The following is a 19277-nucleotide window of genomic DNA, read 5'->3' on the forward strand; positions in this document are numbered from 1 at the left end:
AGAGTTAAAGGAGGAAAAGCAGGCACATTCTCTGCTCAGAGCCTATGGATCTTCAGTCAGGAGGATCCTAACTCAATGACATCACCTTTGCTGACTGCCTGGGGTCCTCTGCAGGTGGACCAAGTGCATTTAAAGGACACACAGATTTAGAGAGGGAAGAAAATCTTAGTCAGAGTTTCTCATCCAGGCTTTTTCTTTTGCAAGTCTAAGCATTTTGTTCCCCAATTTCAGAGGAATGTGAATCCTTTTTAAGGGATTAATGCAATGTGGTACGATAGAACTTTGGGGCAAAGCCACATGCACAAACTCAAGTATGGTCTATCACAACATCCTGAAGGGCTCTGGGGGCACAGAAGCAAGTCCTGAAGTAAGGCTAAGTGTACTTGTCCTGACCAGATCAGCAACAACACCCAGGTGTTCCCGGAGCTTTGGGAAACCCAGGGTAGGGTCCCTAAACCAAGGAGTTGTATAACGTGTCACCTGGTGCTCTCACTGTCTTGAAACCATTAACGTCACCTGAGTCCACTTGGAGGTCCCTGGAGACAACCTAAACCAGGCCCAACTTTAAAACTCCAACACTCTTGCCTTTCCCTGGCCAGAGAGAATTTGCTGGAGGCTTGCTGAGTGCTTTTCTGTCTTCCTCCAAATTGGCAAACATTAAAGACCGAAAAGAAGCTTGAGGTTATTTTTGTTACTCCCTGAAAATAAAATAATCTGTACCTTGTGTGGCTGGGAACTAGTTTAGGGTAGTCTTGAACAGTTCAGAGAGAGCAAACACAGATGCCTGTGGGAATTAGGTGGGTAAACTGAAGGATGTTTAGGGAGACTGGGAGCAAAGGAAAACTGAGGAAGCTTCAGGGACCAGGGACACAACCTGCAAAAATCCATTGAACCCACTTCTATAGAAATACCTAACTTGGCATAGATAGTTAATCCCTGATAAATTAATGATATAGCTCTTTGGTTTGAGGAGTTTGCATCAAGGATACAGTGAAGATTCAGGGTTCCATCCACTTTTAGATTTGGACACTAGGGTCTAGTTCCATTTCTGGATTAGGACTGTCAGTGAAACAGACAAGTCATGTAATGGGGGAGTCACAGTTCCTCCTGATGCAATTTAGGAGGCAGACAGCAACCCCCACTTTCACAATCCCTTCTTCCAGATATGGGACCAAAAGTGGGAGTCCAAAGTCCATGGATTGAAAATTAGCCCATCAGGTAGACAGTATGATAGGCCTCTAAATATGTCCTCATCCCTTGCCCCCAGAACCTGAGAATATGTGAGGCTACATGGCAAAGGAATCTTAAATTTACAGCTCTGCCAACACCTTGATATGAACCAGTGAAATCCACTTTGCACTTCTGACTGCCATTAGTGTAAGGTAATCAATTTGTGTTGTTTAAACCACCAAAGTGTGGTCATTTGTAACAATAACAAGAGGAAACTAATACCCACAGCTTTCATCAATCTGTGTGAGAAAGCCCCATACGTACTGCAATGGCGAGTGTGACAGCATCCAACTCCAGCTTCCCCAGGTGGCCACAGAACACAGAGCTTATGAAGCTGATGAGGAACACCATCAACTGAGCCAGGAACTGGAAGAATCAGAAAAAAGAGGTTGCACCTGAGTGTCAAGTATCACCATGGAAAGAGAGAGGCACAGTTTCCAGGGGCTCCCCAGCCTCTCCAAATCAACTCCAGTCAGAAGGAAAGAAGCACAGATTTTAATGAGCGTCTGCCAGTTTTTCCAGTTTTTATTTTTTAAAGATTTATTTTTTATTTATACAAGAGCTGGGGCACAGGCCAGAGGCCCAGGAGGGTGAGAGGATTCACCAGAGACAGAGTGGGGAGCAGAACAGGCAGATGGACTGAAAGCACTGCTGAGGGGAGCAACGGACACGGCAGGAGAAATCTGCCATGCCATATGGGAATCTCCCTGGCCGGCTGGGAATCGAACCCACACTGCAGAGGCTGTGGACAGCTTCACAGCACTGCGCTCAACCCGCTGCACCACCTGGGAGGCCCAAATGTACAGTTTTTTAAAAAGATTTATTTATTTATGCATAGAAGAACTGGGGTACAGTCTAGAAGTGTGGGGGGTGAGAGGATTCACCAGAGAGAGAGTGGGGAGCAGAATAGGCAGACTGACTGAAATACACTGCTGAGGGGAGCAGCGGGTGAGACAGGAGAGTTCTGTTGCGCCATGTGGGTAGCTCTGTATAGTTTTGATGGACTTCTTGAAATATTAAAAAGTTCATTTGCAACCACAATTAGAATCATATTTTTGAGAATTTCTTGTCTTTTTCAATTTATTTTTCATTTCAGATTCTCATGCCATAAATCACAGGTGTGTTTTCTCTGAAATTTTCAGAGGCTGCCTTCTGGGAGACCCCTTTGATTCCTAGCAGGGACTAGGGATAATAAAACCTTTGATAACAAGAGTGTCAGCCAGCAAGACCTTCCATAGACAGGAACATCGAAGACAAAAGTGAGATCATCCAACTGGAAAATCCATGCGACCTTGACCCTCAGGGCGGAAAGTCACTGTATTGTGAAGCATCCTTAATTCTGTGCAATCTCTGATGTGAGGGCAACTCTTGTTCCTGGCACATGGAGCCATCCTTCCTCACAATTCCAGGAACCACCACAAGCCGCCCCACAGGGCTTAAGCTGCACTTGGACACGGCCTTATTTCTTTAGGTTGATTTAAAAACACCTCTTTCTCCCTGCCTCGGAAATCCAGTGCTTTTTGGGAAAGTCCCTCTCCCATGGGATGCTTATGTGGTCCCAGTGCAGGGTTCATCTGATTCTTACTTCCCAAGAGAGAGAACAAGTTCTGAGGATTCACTGCCACTCAGGTCTGTCCCAAGTACCCTTTTCGAAGCCAGTGCCCCAGGGTGTGGAGATGCTTCCTGCTCTTCCAATCAACCATCAGCCTCTCACAGTTCTGTAACAGAAACAAACTCCTCCGTGCTGTGCCCACACAGGGCTCCATCTTGAGTCCCCGATGACACATCTTCTACTCCTCACTTCCACCAGCCCATACAAGCCCATCTGCAGGCACTGCAGTCACCCCCAAATTACTATGTCAGGACCTGATCAGGTCCCTATCCATGATGGTTCAGATGACCACCTCCTTTTCTTCCCCAACTTCACATCTGAAGATAGATAGTTTTCAGCTCTGCTCAGGTCTTCAAAATATGAAAGGCCTATTTCTAATAGGTAGGGGCACACCTTTCCTGTGTCAGCTCCCAAACCATGACCCAGCGCTCTAACTGCCACAGGAATCACATGTGGCTCTAATCTCTAATGGGGCCTCTTGCTACTTACTAGAAGGGTCACTTTCAGTATGCATGGCAAAAGTAAGGCCAAATGGGACAGAAGCCATAGGATAATCAAGAGCTGGGAGCAGAGGTGTAAATAAAAAAGGGCGATATGAAAAACCGGATTCAGTAAACCTAAAGCCGGCGTGATGGCCACCTGCATGGGGACAGGCCACATCAGGCGTTCTCTGTAGTTTTATGGTATAGAAACTGCTGTGCCCTCCATTACCAATTGTATAACTTTAAAGGTCACATGTTTCTTTCTTTTTACAAACTTAGCATCACTCTGGAACCTTTTCAGGTCACCATCCTTTCAGCCTCTCTGTACTCAGACCGTTGCAACCGTTTTCTCCCTCTCCATGATCATTGTCTTTCTTCTCAACAGTGCTGTCTCCCCACACGCCCCATAAGCTGTTTTTCATGGCTTCACATGAAAACACACTCAGTCTCCTCTAATTGTCAGATCTCTGGGCCTTTTCCCAGATTTTGCTATTACAGATTGGACTGCTCAGAATGTCTTTTTTGTGTGGGTGGGGGGAGGCATTTTCTTAGGGCCAGAGCCCAGTTCAAGGTTAGGAATCACTAAATCTATTAGCTTAGAGGCCAGATAGTCTAGCTGATTTAAACTAATCTAGTTAAACTAGTCTAGCTGAGTTAAACTAATGTGAGATGCATTTTCAACGATCCCTGCAAGCTAAAACCATTTCTTCGCTGCTGCAGCTAGGGTTATGGCAGTTACGCAGGGCTCGGATTGCCCAATGCAGTGGCTCTCCTGAGCTGCAGCCCCAGGAGGATCTCGGCTCCAGAGTTCATATTTGCTAACAACAAACTTATTCTTAGATCCTTATTTCAAGCCTTTCAGACAAGCTCTTGGCCACAGCTTGTGGTTCGTGCACATAACGATCACCTGGGAGGTTGTTCTGCCCACCCTAGCCCTATCTCAAGAGATTGATTCCCAAGGTCCATTTGAACCTTCAATATATGCCCCATAACCCCTTCTAATACCCAATCAAGACATGGTGGGCAAGGACCAGGCCCTTCAAAACTGTCCCATCACAGGGCATGTGGCTGTGCCCAGGGAATTAACCAATTCTGGGCAAAGGTTGGTTCCCCCAGATGTCTCAACAATGCTGTCACAACAATAGTCTGATGTGGTCAAATGGACATGGAAATGGCCAGACCTCACTTGTGTTCCTTCTTCTTGTCTCAGAGACCCTGCTCATTTTCAGACCAGGCATTTTATTACCTCCTGGCAGCCTCAGAAGGGAGCTTCCAGGGCCAGAAGCCAGAGGGGAAATAGGTCTAAACCTGCCCAGTGTGCTGTACCAGCATGCTTCTGGAAGGCCCCATTCTTATCCTCTGTCATGGATGCCTGGAAGTTGACTCCTAGCAGCAAAATGTTAGCACTGGAAGGAGACAGCAGGGTCACTGAGTCACTGGATACAGCCTCTTCTTTGACACATGAGAGAGCAACAAGAAGTCAGGTTGAACGATCAGCCCAAAGTCATATAGCTAATTAGTGGCAGAGATGTAACTAGGACTCATGTCACCTTGTATTCAGATGGTCCATTTGGGCCCATATCTTCAGGCTATGGGTATGCGTGAGTGGAACATCATTCCATTCCTATCCCATGAGTACCTACAGTGTAGCAGGGAAAAGAGATCAAGTCGTAATAACTTGTACACATGTGGTGGGCCCTACAAAGGAGACAGCTATGTACACATGTGGTGGGCCCTACGAAGGAGACAGGACCTTGGAGACCATAGCACAGGAGTCAGAGAAGGATCCTAGAGGAAATGAAGTTCAGCTGACACCTGAAGGATGAACTGGCAGGTGAAGGTGGCCTGTCTATCCGGAGAGAATGTTCTAGCCACAGGGAACAGAGCACAGCAGGAGGGTATGGGGTTTGAGGCATGGCTGAAGTACTGAAAGAAGACTGTAGTGGAGGGCAATGGGGGAAAGTGAAACAAGGCTTTAGAGAGACAGAGAATGGGGGCAACAAGTTCTGATGTACTTTTGAAGAGGAGTTGGGTGACTCCAGGGGGAACACTTTGGGCTCCATGAGCTGAAGTGGGAGCAACCAGTTGGAGGTTGGGGGGGCCCAGCTTGGAGCATGCTGGTGGAGAGGGGAAGCTGTGCATCCAGCTGAGAGGTGCTTGGGTTCAAGTGAGGATGGGGAGGTGAACGGGAAGGTTCTGGGCCATCTCAGGTTGCTATTCACTCCCGTCACTGAATATTTCCTCACCCCTCACATCCATCACACTTTGAAATCTCTCCCAGATGAAGTCTTCTCCATTTAGGCCTTCGTCAGTGTGGCCTAGATTGTTTTCTGCCTCGTGTGTCACTAAACACTCCCTACTAATTATTCCCCCAATGCCTACAGGAGAAAATGCAACAGCAGTAAATCAGTCCCTCCCTTGCCCTTCACATGGCGGGGTCCTCCCTGGTCTTCCTGACTTGGAGCACTAGAAAGTTCTCTAGCTCTCTTCCAGGTTTTCCTTTCCTCCACAATAGATGAAAGCAAGCTCCCTCCACTCTTTCATACCCTTGGCAATGCTGTGGACAGCTGATGCCCCTAGGGAGTAACCAAACCCTTTTTGAAATTTTTTTCCAGGACCCTGATAATTCAGCCTGACTGGGAGATGCGAATGACAAAGAGAGAGCAAGGTTGAAATGCCTGAGGCTAGGTAATTCCAACCACCACCCTTACTCCCCCACAAATACACATTTTCCTAAAGCTTTCTGTGGGGTAGATGGAAAATGTATCGATAGCATCTTTTCCAATGCGCATGGTTCATTTCAAACGCTTTCCTTTGTGTCCTGCATTATTCCCTCTTGACAAGCGTCATTTAAATGAAGCTCAATAGGAGAATGGTGAATCCTAGCACCTTAGCCAGAGTCCTATTTTGGATTCTCCTAGCTCAGGGTTAATATGAGATGCCTGGAAGGGAGATAGTGAATGGGAGAGAAAAAACATAGAGAGGTCAGGCATTCTACTTAAATCCAGTGGAGTCTCGGAGAGCAGAGTGTACACACTGCGCAGGGGAAAGAAGGGGCAAGATAGATGGGAAATGGACAACTCACAAGAGTTGGGAATAGAGAGACCAAGAGGGGCTCTATCTACAATGTATGAGACTGAACAGGTGCATACTCTGTCCCCATTGGGGAACACTGTCACACAGAACACTCACAAATGACTGGAAGGGAAAATTGCCAAATTATCTCTCAATGGTGAGATTTCAGAGTTTTTTCCTTTTGTTTGCCTTGGATTTTTTTTTCTACAGGGAATCTATGTTACATTTGCAACAAACACAGTCACATATGTGTACACACAAACAGAAAGTGTGAGAGCCTGGTGTGTGCTCATCCCTGCGCACCAGAAGGCCCCCCTACATCGTGGGGACAGGTGACTGCAGCAGAGAGACAAAGGACCTGTCTCTAGGAGGAGTTGGGGTTCAAGAAACCTCCTTGTGCTATTTTTTTATACTATTAGAGAAGTAAATGACTTTCGGAGACCTTTCTTACAGCAACTTTGCAAGGAAATGTTGGGCCAATGCATAGATTATTATCCTCTTTATGGATAACAGGCAGAAGCTGGAAGAGGTTCGGTGAGCATTCGAGTTCACATAACTGTTTCCTACCCTGCCTTCTGAATTCAAAGCAGGGAAATGGGCCCCAGGTATTGAGTTTCCAAACCATTTGTTCTTTCCTTTCTACAAGAAATCTTTGAAAACTTCTTCCTGCTAGGTGACCTTTCATCTCAGAACTTATTCCTGCCATTATTCTTGCCACCTGCACACCACACAGTGGGTATCACAAGATCCCCTGAGTATCGGTGTCACCGTGCCAGGAGATCACACTTGCCTGCTTAGCCTTTGCAGGTGCAGAGTGTCCACCCCCATGGCCAAAGGCTTCTTCTCCACTTAAAAACATGCCAGGTTCTTCCTGTCCAATGAAATGGGGGCCCTAACCTGGTGACTTAAAATCACCCCACTGGAAGCAGAACCTGAGTGGGTTATATTTTTATAGTTCCTAAAGCCTTAATCCAAGATAGAACCACATTAAAAATTCTTTTCTATATACAATAATTGGGAGGGTGTGTGTGGGTGTGTAGGACCGGATCCTCCTGGTTTCCTCATACAGAGGCTGATGAGACTTAATTCCACAGAAATTGCTTAACAGCTCTAAATCCATGACAGGCACCATTCACTTTCCTCCACGCTTCAAAAACCTTGTTTAGATACCTGAGCTCCCAGGCTACAGCTTTTATTCAAACAAACCAAATGCCCAAGTGTTTCCAAGTTCCGGAAACTTGAGCTGAAATCCATGCCTAGGGAAGGCACCGGCTTGCACGCCTTTGGGCGAGCAGGTCCCGCTCCGCAGAGACGCCCAAAGCCTAGGCGCTGGCCAGCTGCGCCCGGCGGGTCAGGCAGGGCAGCCGGGGGGCGGGAGGGGCGGGAGGGGGGTTGCAACGCGCGGCCGGGAACTAGGGCGCAGCCACCCGCACTCCCCCCCCCCCCACCCCGGCCCCGCTCCGGGCGCTGATCACCCTCCCCGGGCGCCAGCGGGCGGGTCTGCCCGTCGCCAGCCAACTGCTCCACTCCACTCCCCAGTTATAATGGGCGACAGGGATCCCAGGTTCCCCAGTCCGCAGAATGTGACTGGGCCACTTTACTCACCGCGGGCCCCGCCAGGACCAGGAGCTCCCGCAGCTCCTCTCGGAAGTCGGACAGGGACAGGCAGCGTGGCCCGCGGCGCTCGGCAGTGGCCGCCCGGCCTGCGCGCTCCGGCTGGGGCTCCTCGCGAGCCTCCATGTGTCTGGTGCCTCGGATCCCGGAGCGCGGAGGTTGCGGCCGGCGGATAGGGTGCAGGGCCTGCCGCCCTTTCCAGTCCCCGCCCCAAGCCCTGGGGCCCGGCTGAGCGCGCCTCCTGCCAGTAGGCGACCTTGGACGCGCCCCTTGCACCTCCGCGCCTCTACTTAACGGTTTTTGGAAAGGCTCGCGAACTCCTGGCCTTGGACGGCAAAGTTTGGAAAAGCTCTGATAACAAACGGAAAGCTTGAAGGGAGAGGGGACGGGGTGCGGGGTGGGGAGGGACAGATTGAGAGGGGCTGGGTCCTCCGATCCTCGGACACTAGGGCTCGCCCTGGCTCTGAGCCTCTTCTGAGGGTTTCGGGTTCTGCAAGTGTGCGTGGAAGGACTAGTGTTCTCCAGCCTGCCAACCAGATGCGCGTTGGGGCACACGCCGGCATCCGGACACCGCCAAGCTTTGACGCTACCTGCTCCGCAGATTGTCCTCAACACATGCTTTGAGACTGGATTTGGAATTTGCGGACCCCCATTCTCCCCACACCGCCCCCGCCAGTTGTTCCATTCAAGGACGTAGAATCTATCACAGTAAAGCAAGGAGCCCACATTTTCCAAATAGGAAGGCTCGCCTTCTCTGAATAGCACTTTATTCTTTCACAGTTCTGGAGACCAGAAGTCTGAAATCAAGGAGTTGGCAGCTGAGTTCCATCTTGGGGGTTCACAGGGGAAATCTGTTCCTTGCTTGTCTCCCAGATCTCCTAAACACCTCCCTGGGTGTTTATCTATAAGCCAGAGATAGGGCAGGAGGCTATGAGCCTCAGGCAAAGGTGCATGAGGGCCACCACCTGCGTTCTGGTGGGAGCCCGTGGCAACTTGCTTGCCTTCGAGAGTCTCAGTTTCCTTCCTTGCAAACTCACATTAATATCTACATCGCTGGCTGTTGTGAGGATTAAATGAGATTGTATAGCTGGACCATGTGCCCTCAACCTGGTGCACAACACAAGCCTAATAAATGTCAGTTACCAGGACAGAGATGGTTTCTGTAATAGTCAGCATTCCTTCTGCTGCAAGTGACCCGACTTTAGCATAGAAAATGGGAAAAAAAATTGCTTGGCTCACATGACAAGAAAGTTCATTTTTAGGGATTTTTTTTTTTAGATTTATTATTTATTTATTTGTTTGTTTGTTTGTTTGTACAAGCACTGGGTACAGTCAGAAGCGCGGGAGGGTGAGAGAATTCACCAGAGCCAGAGCAGGGAGCAGAGCAGGCAGAAGGACCGAAGTAGGAGAGGTCTGCGCGCCATGTGGGACCCTCCTCTGGTGGCCGGGGAGCAGCCGGGGATCGAACCGGCGCCGCAGAGGCCGCGGGCAGCTTCGCAACCCAGCGCTCAACCGCTGCGCCACCGGGGAGGCCCTTTTTTTTTTAGGGATCTTTTAAAGGCCATTGGTATTCTCCTTCCTGCTCCTCTTCCCCTGTCCTGTTCTCCCAATAATTTTTTATTATTTCCTTGGTTTTGTTCTTTTTCTGTGGGCAGTCTCTCTCTTCCTGCGCAGGGGTAGGTGGTCTCCAGGGTGGGTCTTTCCCAACCTGTAAGCCAGAAAGTAAGACCATCTCCCATTCTCCTCTAGCGCCAAACAAACAAACAAACAAACAAAAACTTGATTGATCCTGCTTAGATTTCTTGCCCATCTTTGGAACGACCAAACTGATTAGGAATTCTAATTACCTGGACCTGGACCATATGCTCAGTTCTGTAGCAAAAGGATTGGCTGCTATCTGTGGCAGCAAAAATCTCACCAGGATAACCTGTAGGGAGTATTGGAGGATGCATTTCCCAAAAGAAATGAAAGGTCTTAATAGTCAAAAGTCCTAGGTTATAACTAGATCGCCAATCACTGCTATTCTTCACTAATGTTCTAGAGTCTTAGCAAATGTAATAAAACAGAAATTTAATACATAAATATGGGGAAAGAAGAGGCAAAATCATTACTTGCAGTAATAATTCCAGACAATTTAAAGAAATCAAATGGGAGGAAAATAATAGAACTAACAAAGGAGTTTGATAAAGTTGTTACATACATGTTCTTCACTAGATAATAGCAGTCTTTTATATCATTAATAACATATGCAAATATTAGAAGAAATCTCTTTCACAATATCAAAACTAACACTCCATGTGATGTGGACTACAGCTTCCCACCCCTCAAAAGTGAGCTGTGCACAGTAACTTCCTTCCAAAGAGAACAGTATGGAAATAGGAACTTAAATGATAAAAGTTGTTTTTTTTAATTCCTTATTTTAATTTTTTTATTTTTATATTCCCCATATAATTGTACCCCCTTATTATGACATCCCCTTTCCCCGCCCCCCCCATAGTTTGTCTCTGGTTTATAGTTGTTTGTTGATTTTGATTTTTTCTTTCTTATAGTAATTCTTTTTCCTGGCCCCTTATTTAGGTTTTCTAGATTCCTGCTATGAGTGAGACCATCCAGTATTTTTCTTTTTCTTTCTGGCTTATTTCACTGAGGATGATCCCTTCCAGCACCATCCATGTTACTGCAAATTGCATGTGTTTATCTATTTTGATTGCTGAGTAATATTCCATTGTGTATATGTACCACATCTTCTTGATCCAGTCATCTGTTTTTGGACATTTGGGTTGTTTCCAAAGCTTAGCTATTGTAAATAGTGCTGCTATAAACATAGGGGAGCAGGTGCCCTTTGGAATTAATGTTTCTATGTCATTTGGGTAAATACCCAGGAGTGGAAATGCTGGATCATATGGAAGCTCTATCTTTAGTAGGTTGAGGAATCTCCACACAGCTTTCCATAGTGGTTGGACCAGTTTGCACTCCCACCAGCAGTGCAGGCGTGTTCCTGATAAAAGTTGTTTTTTTTCCAGAAAGTTCTGTGACACTTTGTTCGTCTTAAAAAATGGAATTCATCTTCACATTGTGTGAAATAGAGAGGGATAGTAACATTATAGTAGAGAAACCTGGCCAATACTACTCCAGGCAGTTGCTCAAGATTACTATCTAAGTTGATAAGTCACATTGATAATATGTGACTGCCCATTTCCTAGGGCTACCACACCAATTGGTCACAAACTTTATGGTTTCACACAACAGAAGTTTATTCTCTCACAGTTCTGAGACCAGAACTCTGAAAACAAGTCGCTGGTTGGACTGGTTCCCTCTTGGGGGCTCACGGGGAGAATATGTTCCATCTTCTCTCCTAGCTTCTGGTCAGCATAATTCCAGTCTCTGTCTCTGCCAATGAGACAGGCTAAAAGGACAGTACCTATTGCTGTCAGCTGCTGGCTGCAAGCCACAAATGCATCCTGCTTACAGATCCATACAAGGGCTAGCTCCTAACCACACCCCAGCACCCAATGCCCATGGGAGGAAATCCCCTTTTCAAGAAAAGAATATGACTTTTCCAAAGAAGGGCAGAAAAAAAATGGGATGCACCCCAACACCCCAGAAAAATCCTCCCTTTTCTGATGAAAAGAAATACCCCTAATTTGCATACTCATACCCCTTGATGAGATAAGTGAGCCTACCCACCTTCACCACCCATTTGTGTGCTGAGGCAGCCTTACTCTGTCTATGGAGTGGTTCCTTTCAATAAAGCTTTTGCTTGCTACTGCTGTTCTGCTCTCGATTTCTATTTTGCAGTCTATTCCAATTAACAGCTCAGATTTTAGCCCACTTCAGTATATTTCATACTTTTAAATTTTAATAGTGATCCTAAAAGCATTTGAGAGTGTAAATAGGCAAGGATATGAAAAGAATTCTGGAAAAGGGAAGTAATGAGGAAGAGAAGTAACAATCAACTGATAAATCATTTCTAAAACAAGGTGGATTAGCATAAGACTAGCGAACTAGATTAAGGAAACAATAGGCAGCAAAGAAATGAACCTTATTTATGGGCCTCAGCCTATATTAAAATGTCACATGCATCACTGGAACCAATGACAGAAAGGATTACTTCATAAATGATTATGAAAAATCATGCTTGAATTAGAAAGTATTGGGATTTTGAATGACACTACATTTTATCTACAGATTTATTCAGAAAGATTGCCCTGCATTAAAATACTGAATTTTCTAGTTCAGTCATACCCCTAGTCCAATCCCTTTCTGGTTCCCCAACTGAGTAATATATTGACTTTGCTGATAATATTTGATAGTCATTATGTCCATATGTAACTCTTGTTAAGACTTTTTAAAATCATGTATTAAAGTTCACTTTTCTATTTTTCAAAATATTAAAAACAGATCTGCTCTACCATCCAGCAATTCCATTCCTAGGTATCTGTCTGAAGAATACAAAAACACTAACTCAAAGACAAAAATGCACTCTTATGTTCACTGCAGTACTGTTTATAATAACCAAGTTATGGAAACAACCCACGTGTCCAATGACAGATGAGTGGATTAAAAGCTATGGTATATATACACAATGGAGTACTCAGCTATGAAAAAGATGAAATCTTGTCAGCAGTGACAGCATGGTTGAACTGGAATGGATAATGCTAAGTGAAATAAATCAGAAGGTGAAAAACAAATACCAGATAGTTTTACATATATGTGGAATACAGAGAACCAAAACAAAGAAACCGATGAAACTAAACCAAAACAAACCCTAGAAATCTGATTGCAGAACAGAAGTGACCAGAGGCAGAAGGTTACAGATGGAGAGCAAAGTGGGGAGGGACCCAAAAGACTAAAGTGGTGGATTATGGGTGCTTTGGTGGTGAGTGAAGTGGTAATATACCTCAGAACAGGAGTGACCACACACGCCCGAGTCACATTCAGGATTGTAAACCAACATCACCTCAATAAAAAATAATGCAATTTAAAAAGTAAAATTCACCTTTATCTGATTTTTTTTCAGTATTGATTGAAATAATCACATTTTTCTTTTTTAAAAAAAATTATTTATTTATTGCCTAGAAGAACTGGGGTGTAGGCCAGAGGTTCAGGGGCTGAGAGGATTCACCAGAAACAGAGTGTTGGAGCAGAACAGGCAGATTTACTGAAATACACTGTTAAGGGGAGCAGTGGGTGAGACAGGAGAGGTCTCCTGTGCTTCCTGGCTAGGAATTGAACTCAGGCTGTGGTGGTAAGTGTGCTGAGACTTAACCCCTAGGCCATGAGGGAGGCCCCTACATTTTTCTTTTTTTCTGGGATGCTAATTTAAGTTCTTTATAGCTGTCCTAAAATTTAATTATCACTGAATTTTTAAATAAACTTTCCTTGATTGTGGCATAGTATACTTGGCATATGGTGAATTTATTACTAGTGTTCTATTCAGAATTTTTGTATCTGTGCCCATTGGTAAGACTCTTTTGAATCTGTGTTCACTGTCTTTTTCCAACGTAGGTTTTCAAGGTCATTTACAAACTTATAGAATCAGCTATGAAGTTTTCTATATGTTCTTGTGCTTTAAAGTATTCAAATATGTTTAGAGCTATCTCTTTGAAGATTTGAAGATACTTAACTAGAAGACCATCTGATGCCTTTTTGGAGAGGCATGTTTTGCTTAAAGATAAGAAGAAAAACAGAGAAGGGAAAGTTTTCTATTTTTCTGAGGTTGCCAATCTGTTCAGCTTTTCTATGTCTTCTTGAATCAAGTTTGAGCAGTCATGATAAATGAGGGTAGACTGCTGCTGGAACAAATGACCACAAACTTAGTAGCTGGGAACAAGACAAATATATTCTCTTACCGAGGTCAGAAGTCTGAAATAGGTTTTATAGGACTAAAATCCAGGTGTGGGCCTGGTTGCATTTAGGCTGGTGGCTTGAGAAAGGAATCTCTTCCCTTGACTTTTCCAGCTTCTGGAGAATGTAACTTCTTCCTCCATCTTCATAGTTCATCCCTCAAACCTCCACTTCATCATCACGTCCTTTTTTCGGACATTAGCCCCTTTGTTCTCCTCTGTCCACCCAATGATTCAGGATAATCTTTGCATCTCAAGATTACTAACTTAATCACAATTACAAAGTTCCTTTGCATGTCAGGTGACATTCATAGGTTCCAGGACTAGGACACAGATACCTTTTGGGGGTGGGAGTTATCTAATTCTATAACACTCACCATGTTCTCGACACATCCCTGGCTTTCTTGTATTCTTTTTTATTATTAACTTTTTCTTTAAGAGAGGGTATCTTTTCAAGTAGCTGTTTCTCAGGAAGGATATGCAGTGTATACAGTGTATACCTTGTGAATGCTTGCAAGTCATCATGTTCTCACACCAGCAACAAAGTACCCCTTTTTCATGGTTTTGCTTTCTAAGTTTTCAGTTATCTGCAGGCAATCACCGTCTGATAAGGCGGAGAGAGAGAGAGAGAGGTGTGATATATTCACATAACTTTTATTACAGTATATTGTTATATTGCTTCTTTTATTATTAGTTATTTTTATTGTGATTAGTATCTTACTGTGCCTAATATATAAATTAAACTTTGTCACAGGAATGTACATATAGGAAAAAAATACTACATATCGGGTTTGGTACTATTTGTTTCAGGCATCCACTGGGGGTCATGGAACATACCCTCTGTATTTCTTTGCTTCTAACAATATGTGTCACACATGACAAGTCCAATGCCACTCTGACTCTTCTCATTGTAGCGAACTCTGGTGGTCATACGGTTAATGTTCCAGAGCTCTTCTCACCCCAAATTCACCTGCCAGTATTGATAATCTCATTTTTCTTGTCTGGTCTCCGTGTAGAAATGGACACACATGTCCACATTCTTGTCACGAAACATGAAAGAAAATCAGGGGGAGTTTCTGGAAAGAATGACCATGTTTCTAAAAAACCATAGAAGAAGTCCTTTATTTTCTCCTTCACATGTTACTCTCTCCTGATGGGATGCCTGGAAATCCTGCTGTCATGCTACCAGCTCCAAGGATGAAGCAGTAGTGGAAAGGGCAGAGTTGGCAGAGTCACAGATAGGAAAGGGAGAGAGAGCTCAAAGAATATAAATAGCCCTTTGTAAAAAGCAAATCAATATCATTTGCAAGAAGAGAAAAAGATTCTTTTAATTGTAATATTGTGGCTTATAACAAGAAATGTGTATATATATATATATATGTGTGTGTGTGTGTGTGTGTATATATATGACCTTTACCCCAGTTTCTGATCTTCACCCCAGTTTCTGATATCGAGTTCCTAAAACCCTTAGAATTTCTTAAGCAATAAAAGAGAAAGGTGTCTTGTTATGTCAATAGGTAGCTTTTGGAAAGGCCCTAATGTTGGGAGCAGGTTGCCAGGAAAACCAATCTTGTTGATTCAAAGATTGAAATATTCAGTTCCATACCCTGCCCTCCCAGGAGGGACAAGGGGCTGGAGGTAGAACTGATCACCAGTGGTCACTGATTTAATCAAGCATACCTATGAAATGAAACCTCCATAAAAACTCCAAAGCACAGGGCTGGAGAACTTCCCATTTGGTGAACCAGTGAAGAGTAGGGGAGAGCCGAGCACCCAGAGGGCAGGGAAGCGCCACAGCTTTCCCCACACTGGCACCCTACCCGTCCCTACCAGCTGGTTGTTCCTGAGTTATATATCCACATACAATAAACTGGTAATCTTGTTAATTAAATGTTGTATGAGCCACTCAGGCAAATTAATAGGCTCCAAGGAGAGGGGTTGTGGGAACCTCCAACCTGTACCTGGTAAGTCAGAAGTACAGGCTTGTGATGGGGGGCTGGGGTGGGAGGGGGAGTAGGGAGTGGGAGGACAGTCTGGTGGCACTGCGCCCTTAACCTGTGGGATCTGATCTGAACTCTAGATGATAGTGTCAGAATTAAGTTGAATTGTATGACACCCTGCTGGTGTCAGAGAATTATTTGGTGGTGTGGGAGAATCCCACCCCCAGACACAGCAACACATTTGAATTGGGTGCAAAACCCTTAAAAATTTACGCAGAGAGAGAACCAACCACCTCAGCTGTCATCACTTTACCCACAGGTCTACAAGAAAAACACAGGATTCAAAACCCAAAACAGTTGGTTGAGCTGCAGCTATCAAAGGGCTACTGTCCATTCCAGGGGAAAAAAACAAAAACAAAAACAAAACAGTTCTCCTATTAAGTGATTTGAGCTCACACTGGTGTATAAACAGTAAAAACAAAACTAGGCATCCCAGGAGATATCAGGTAGCTCCAAGATAAACAAAGATATAAGCTAACAAGCAGAATTCCTGTTGACTGCATCTGGCTGTGCTCACCCAATGGTCACATCATAGCCTTCACTCCTACCCGCCCACTGAGACACAGTAGCTGTATACAAGTCAGAACCAGAACGAGACATAATCCAGAACAGAAACAGAGCCAGAAATACCTGGTCAGAAAACAGGCTCCATGAGATTCCCACCAGGCTGGACAAAGTGTTTTGAAGTGCCCCAGGTGGTGGTGTGAAACCTACAATGATGGAAGGGAGCCCAGAGATGATTGCATTTTAGCCAAGAGAAGAATGTTATCTGCAAAATTTGTTCCATGGTTAGATTTCAGAAATGGGTTGCCAAATAAGGAAATTTGAAGGGAAAAAAAAATTTAAAAATTTCAAGATTTCTAAAGTTACGAGTCCATTTGTTCATGAAGTAAAGAGAAAAAAAAAACAGCAAAAATTTTTCACGCACAAATATCATACCCATAAAGTCATGACATGTCTTCAAATATTGGCACTGCAAGAGTCAGGGAGAAGGATTTTAGGTCAGGGAGGCTGTAACTTGCAGGAAAGACAGCTTTCATTGATTTGGGGTACCAAAACTTGACATAGTGGCCCTGAGTTTTACTTTGGTTTAGCGCAGGGTCCAAAGTTTTTTGAGTTGTTGACCTCAAGCAAACCTCAAGTACGAGCAATTAATTATTTCAACAGCAAACAGGTTTACTCGAAACAAACAGCAGAGAGGACAGATTTGGAAAGCACCATTCATGGTGAAATCCTGGTGAGTGTATAGGGAGGTGCACCAACTCCAACAGCCCCCTTATAGCCTCTGGCCTACCACCCCTCAGTTCTGTGGGAGCAGGAATGAGGGCATGCTGTAAGGCATGTTGGTCCTGTAGTGGACTGATTGGCACATGCGTGGACACACTTTCTGTTCTCCCGATCTCATTTAAATAGGACTCTGAATACTAATGCTCAGAATCTATAATTTTCTCCTCTCCAAGGTAGCACCAAAGTGTCAGTTTTGCTTTCCCAGAACTTGAAGTCACAGCCTGCATGGCTCATACCCTGAGTCCTTCCTCCCTCTGATTCTTACTCTGTGTGGTCAGTTTGAATGATTGTACCCCATTGTTTGATCCGTAGCCTAACTGCTGCAGATACAAAAAGCTGGCTGCTTCTCTCTCATGGATATATGACTGATCTATTTATCCTTGGAATCTGGATATTTCATTAGCTTTTGTCTGAGAGAGGGTCTTCCTTCAGTTTCTCCTGACTGCTGGGCTCTTTATTTGGAAATCCACTTTTTTTTTTTCAGTTCAGCAAAACTGTCTCACTGCTAAGGAAATAACTACCAGTAGAGTGCCTCGCTCAGAGTTCTCACAAACCCAGGTGCCTCTGAATCCAAGTCTTCTCTGCTTTTTAAACTACCACAGTAAAGTCTTCTCTTAGGCCTTGGAAAAGTAGAAAACTCTTTAGCCAATTGGGTGCTATTTTATAGTTTTAATAAACTGTGATTTAGGCATCTGTGATGCTCTGAAGTAGCTTTGGGTGCATTTATGCATTGTGCTGTTCCTGCATATAGCTCTTAAGAAGAAGGGAAGATGGTTTTAATCTTATCTCGTTCCCTCTCTTTGGTAGTTAATAAACGCATGAACAACATCCCTAAACCGATGTTTGCCTCAGGGAAACATAAATTGCAGAGAGGCAAAAATCAAAGTAATCCCTGTTCATATTTGAGAACATAAATGTATTATTTTACAGTTCATGTGTACATAAAACTCTAGCACCTGGATGTCCCCAAATTATTCAACATGCTGAGGTCACCCTATCATCTTAAAATTTAAGATATTGAATCCCCTCTAACTACAGTGAGAATACCAACATTTTCCTCAAAAATAACTCCAAAAAGGCCTGTGGTAACTGGTTGGAGTATTGGGGTTTGATGTTTGATTTAGGTTAAAACCAGAATCCACCCCTTGAAACAAGAGCCGGCGTGGGGGAGTGACTCCGAAGCATAGATAGGAGAGAAGTGGGCAGAAGTGAGTGTCTGACACATGTGCTCAGCAGAAGCTCATGTTCCTGGCCCAAACATCAGAGGGCCATTCTCTTGTCCCCTGGGGTTTGGAGCGCTACCCTTTCGGGTACACCCGAATGCACCTAGACAGGGAATGCCCCTGTCCCCACCTAGTTCAGGCCTGTCCATGACCCAGTGCAGGACCCTGAGATTTTAGATTCCATTGAGCATGGCGCAAAGGTGGCTTAAGTTCCTTATTATTTCCAAAGCCAGGCAATGTCAGAGGTTAACTTGTGGGCCAATTGCCGCCACAATGTGGGTTTGGACATGCAGAGGGTATTGATCGCTCTGTTAAAATCCAAAACAGAGCAAGACCAGCCTTGAAAATTCCCTGAGCAGACAAATCTAGTTCAATCACACAAACAAACCTCAATTTTGCTTGTTTTGCAAGACTAACTTGACCTGGGTCATTTCTTGTTTATGCCTTTGGAAATCATAAGCAAAACTGAAACTGTTTCCCAAGGTTGATATGAGGTAACCACTGGCCAGTTCCCTATCACTTAAGAGAATTCTGATATTATAACCAATCACTGTGAAGAATAGACAGTCACTGCCTTCTCACTCCTCAGCTGCTTTATAACAATGTCCACCCCAGCTTCATTCCAAGTTTTGGTTTGAGTACTCCCAGTTTACAAACTACCTTTTTAGTGGTGCCCAATACTGTTTTTACTAATTGCTACTTCAGTGATTCATTGGTTTTTACTTCAGATATTTCTGAACTTTTGACATTTCATGCCAATCAGAGGTGGGATCCAAAGGAGGTCCCTAAGAACTCCACATCTGACAAGCTAACAGGTGCAGCTGGCACCACCGAGTCGCTGAACACAGGGCCTTCTCCCACCTTGGAGATCAAGGGTAAGTCTCTCCTGGATCTGAGTACACTCTTCT

The 19277-nt window shown here is 44.6% G+C and overlaps 1 protein-coding gene across 1 annotated transcript in view; it reads right to left on the reverse strand.

Annotated features, from left to right (window-relative positions):
• LOC311173335 (multidrug and toxin extrusion protein 1-like) overlaps positions 1-8139 on the reverse strand; it is a gene marked incomplete at both ends in the record, with an annotated part of 35669 nt that extends 27530 nt beyond the window's left edge. Inside the window, 2 exons of the mRNA XM_084237217.1 lie at positions 1495-1596; positions 8005-8139. Of these exons, the coding sequence (XP_084093343.1) occupies positions 1495-1596; positions 8005-8139 (237 nt within the window). The remainder of the gene's footprint in view (positions 1-1494; positions 1597-8004) is intronic.
• Positions 8140-19277: the final 11138 nt, after the last annotated feature.

The sequence above is a fragment of the Talpa europaea genome, assembly GCF_964194135.1.
Source record: "Talpa europaea genome assembly, chromosome: 7".
In the NCBI taxonomy this organism is placed as follows: domain Eukaryota; kingdom Metazoa; phylum Chordata; class Mammalia; order Eulipotyphla; family Talpidae; genus Talpa; species Talpa europaea.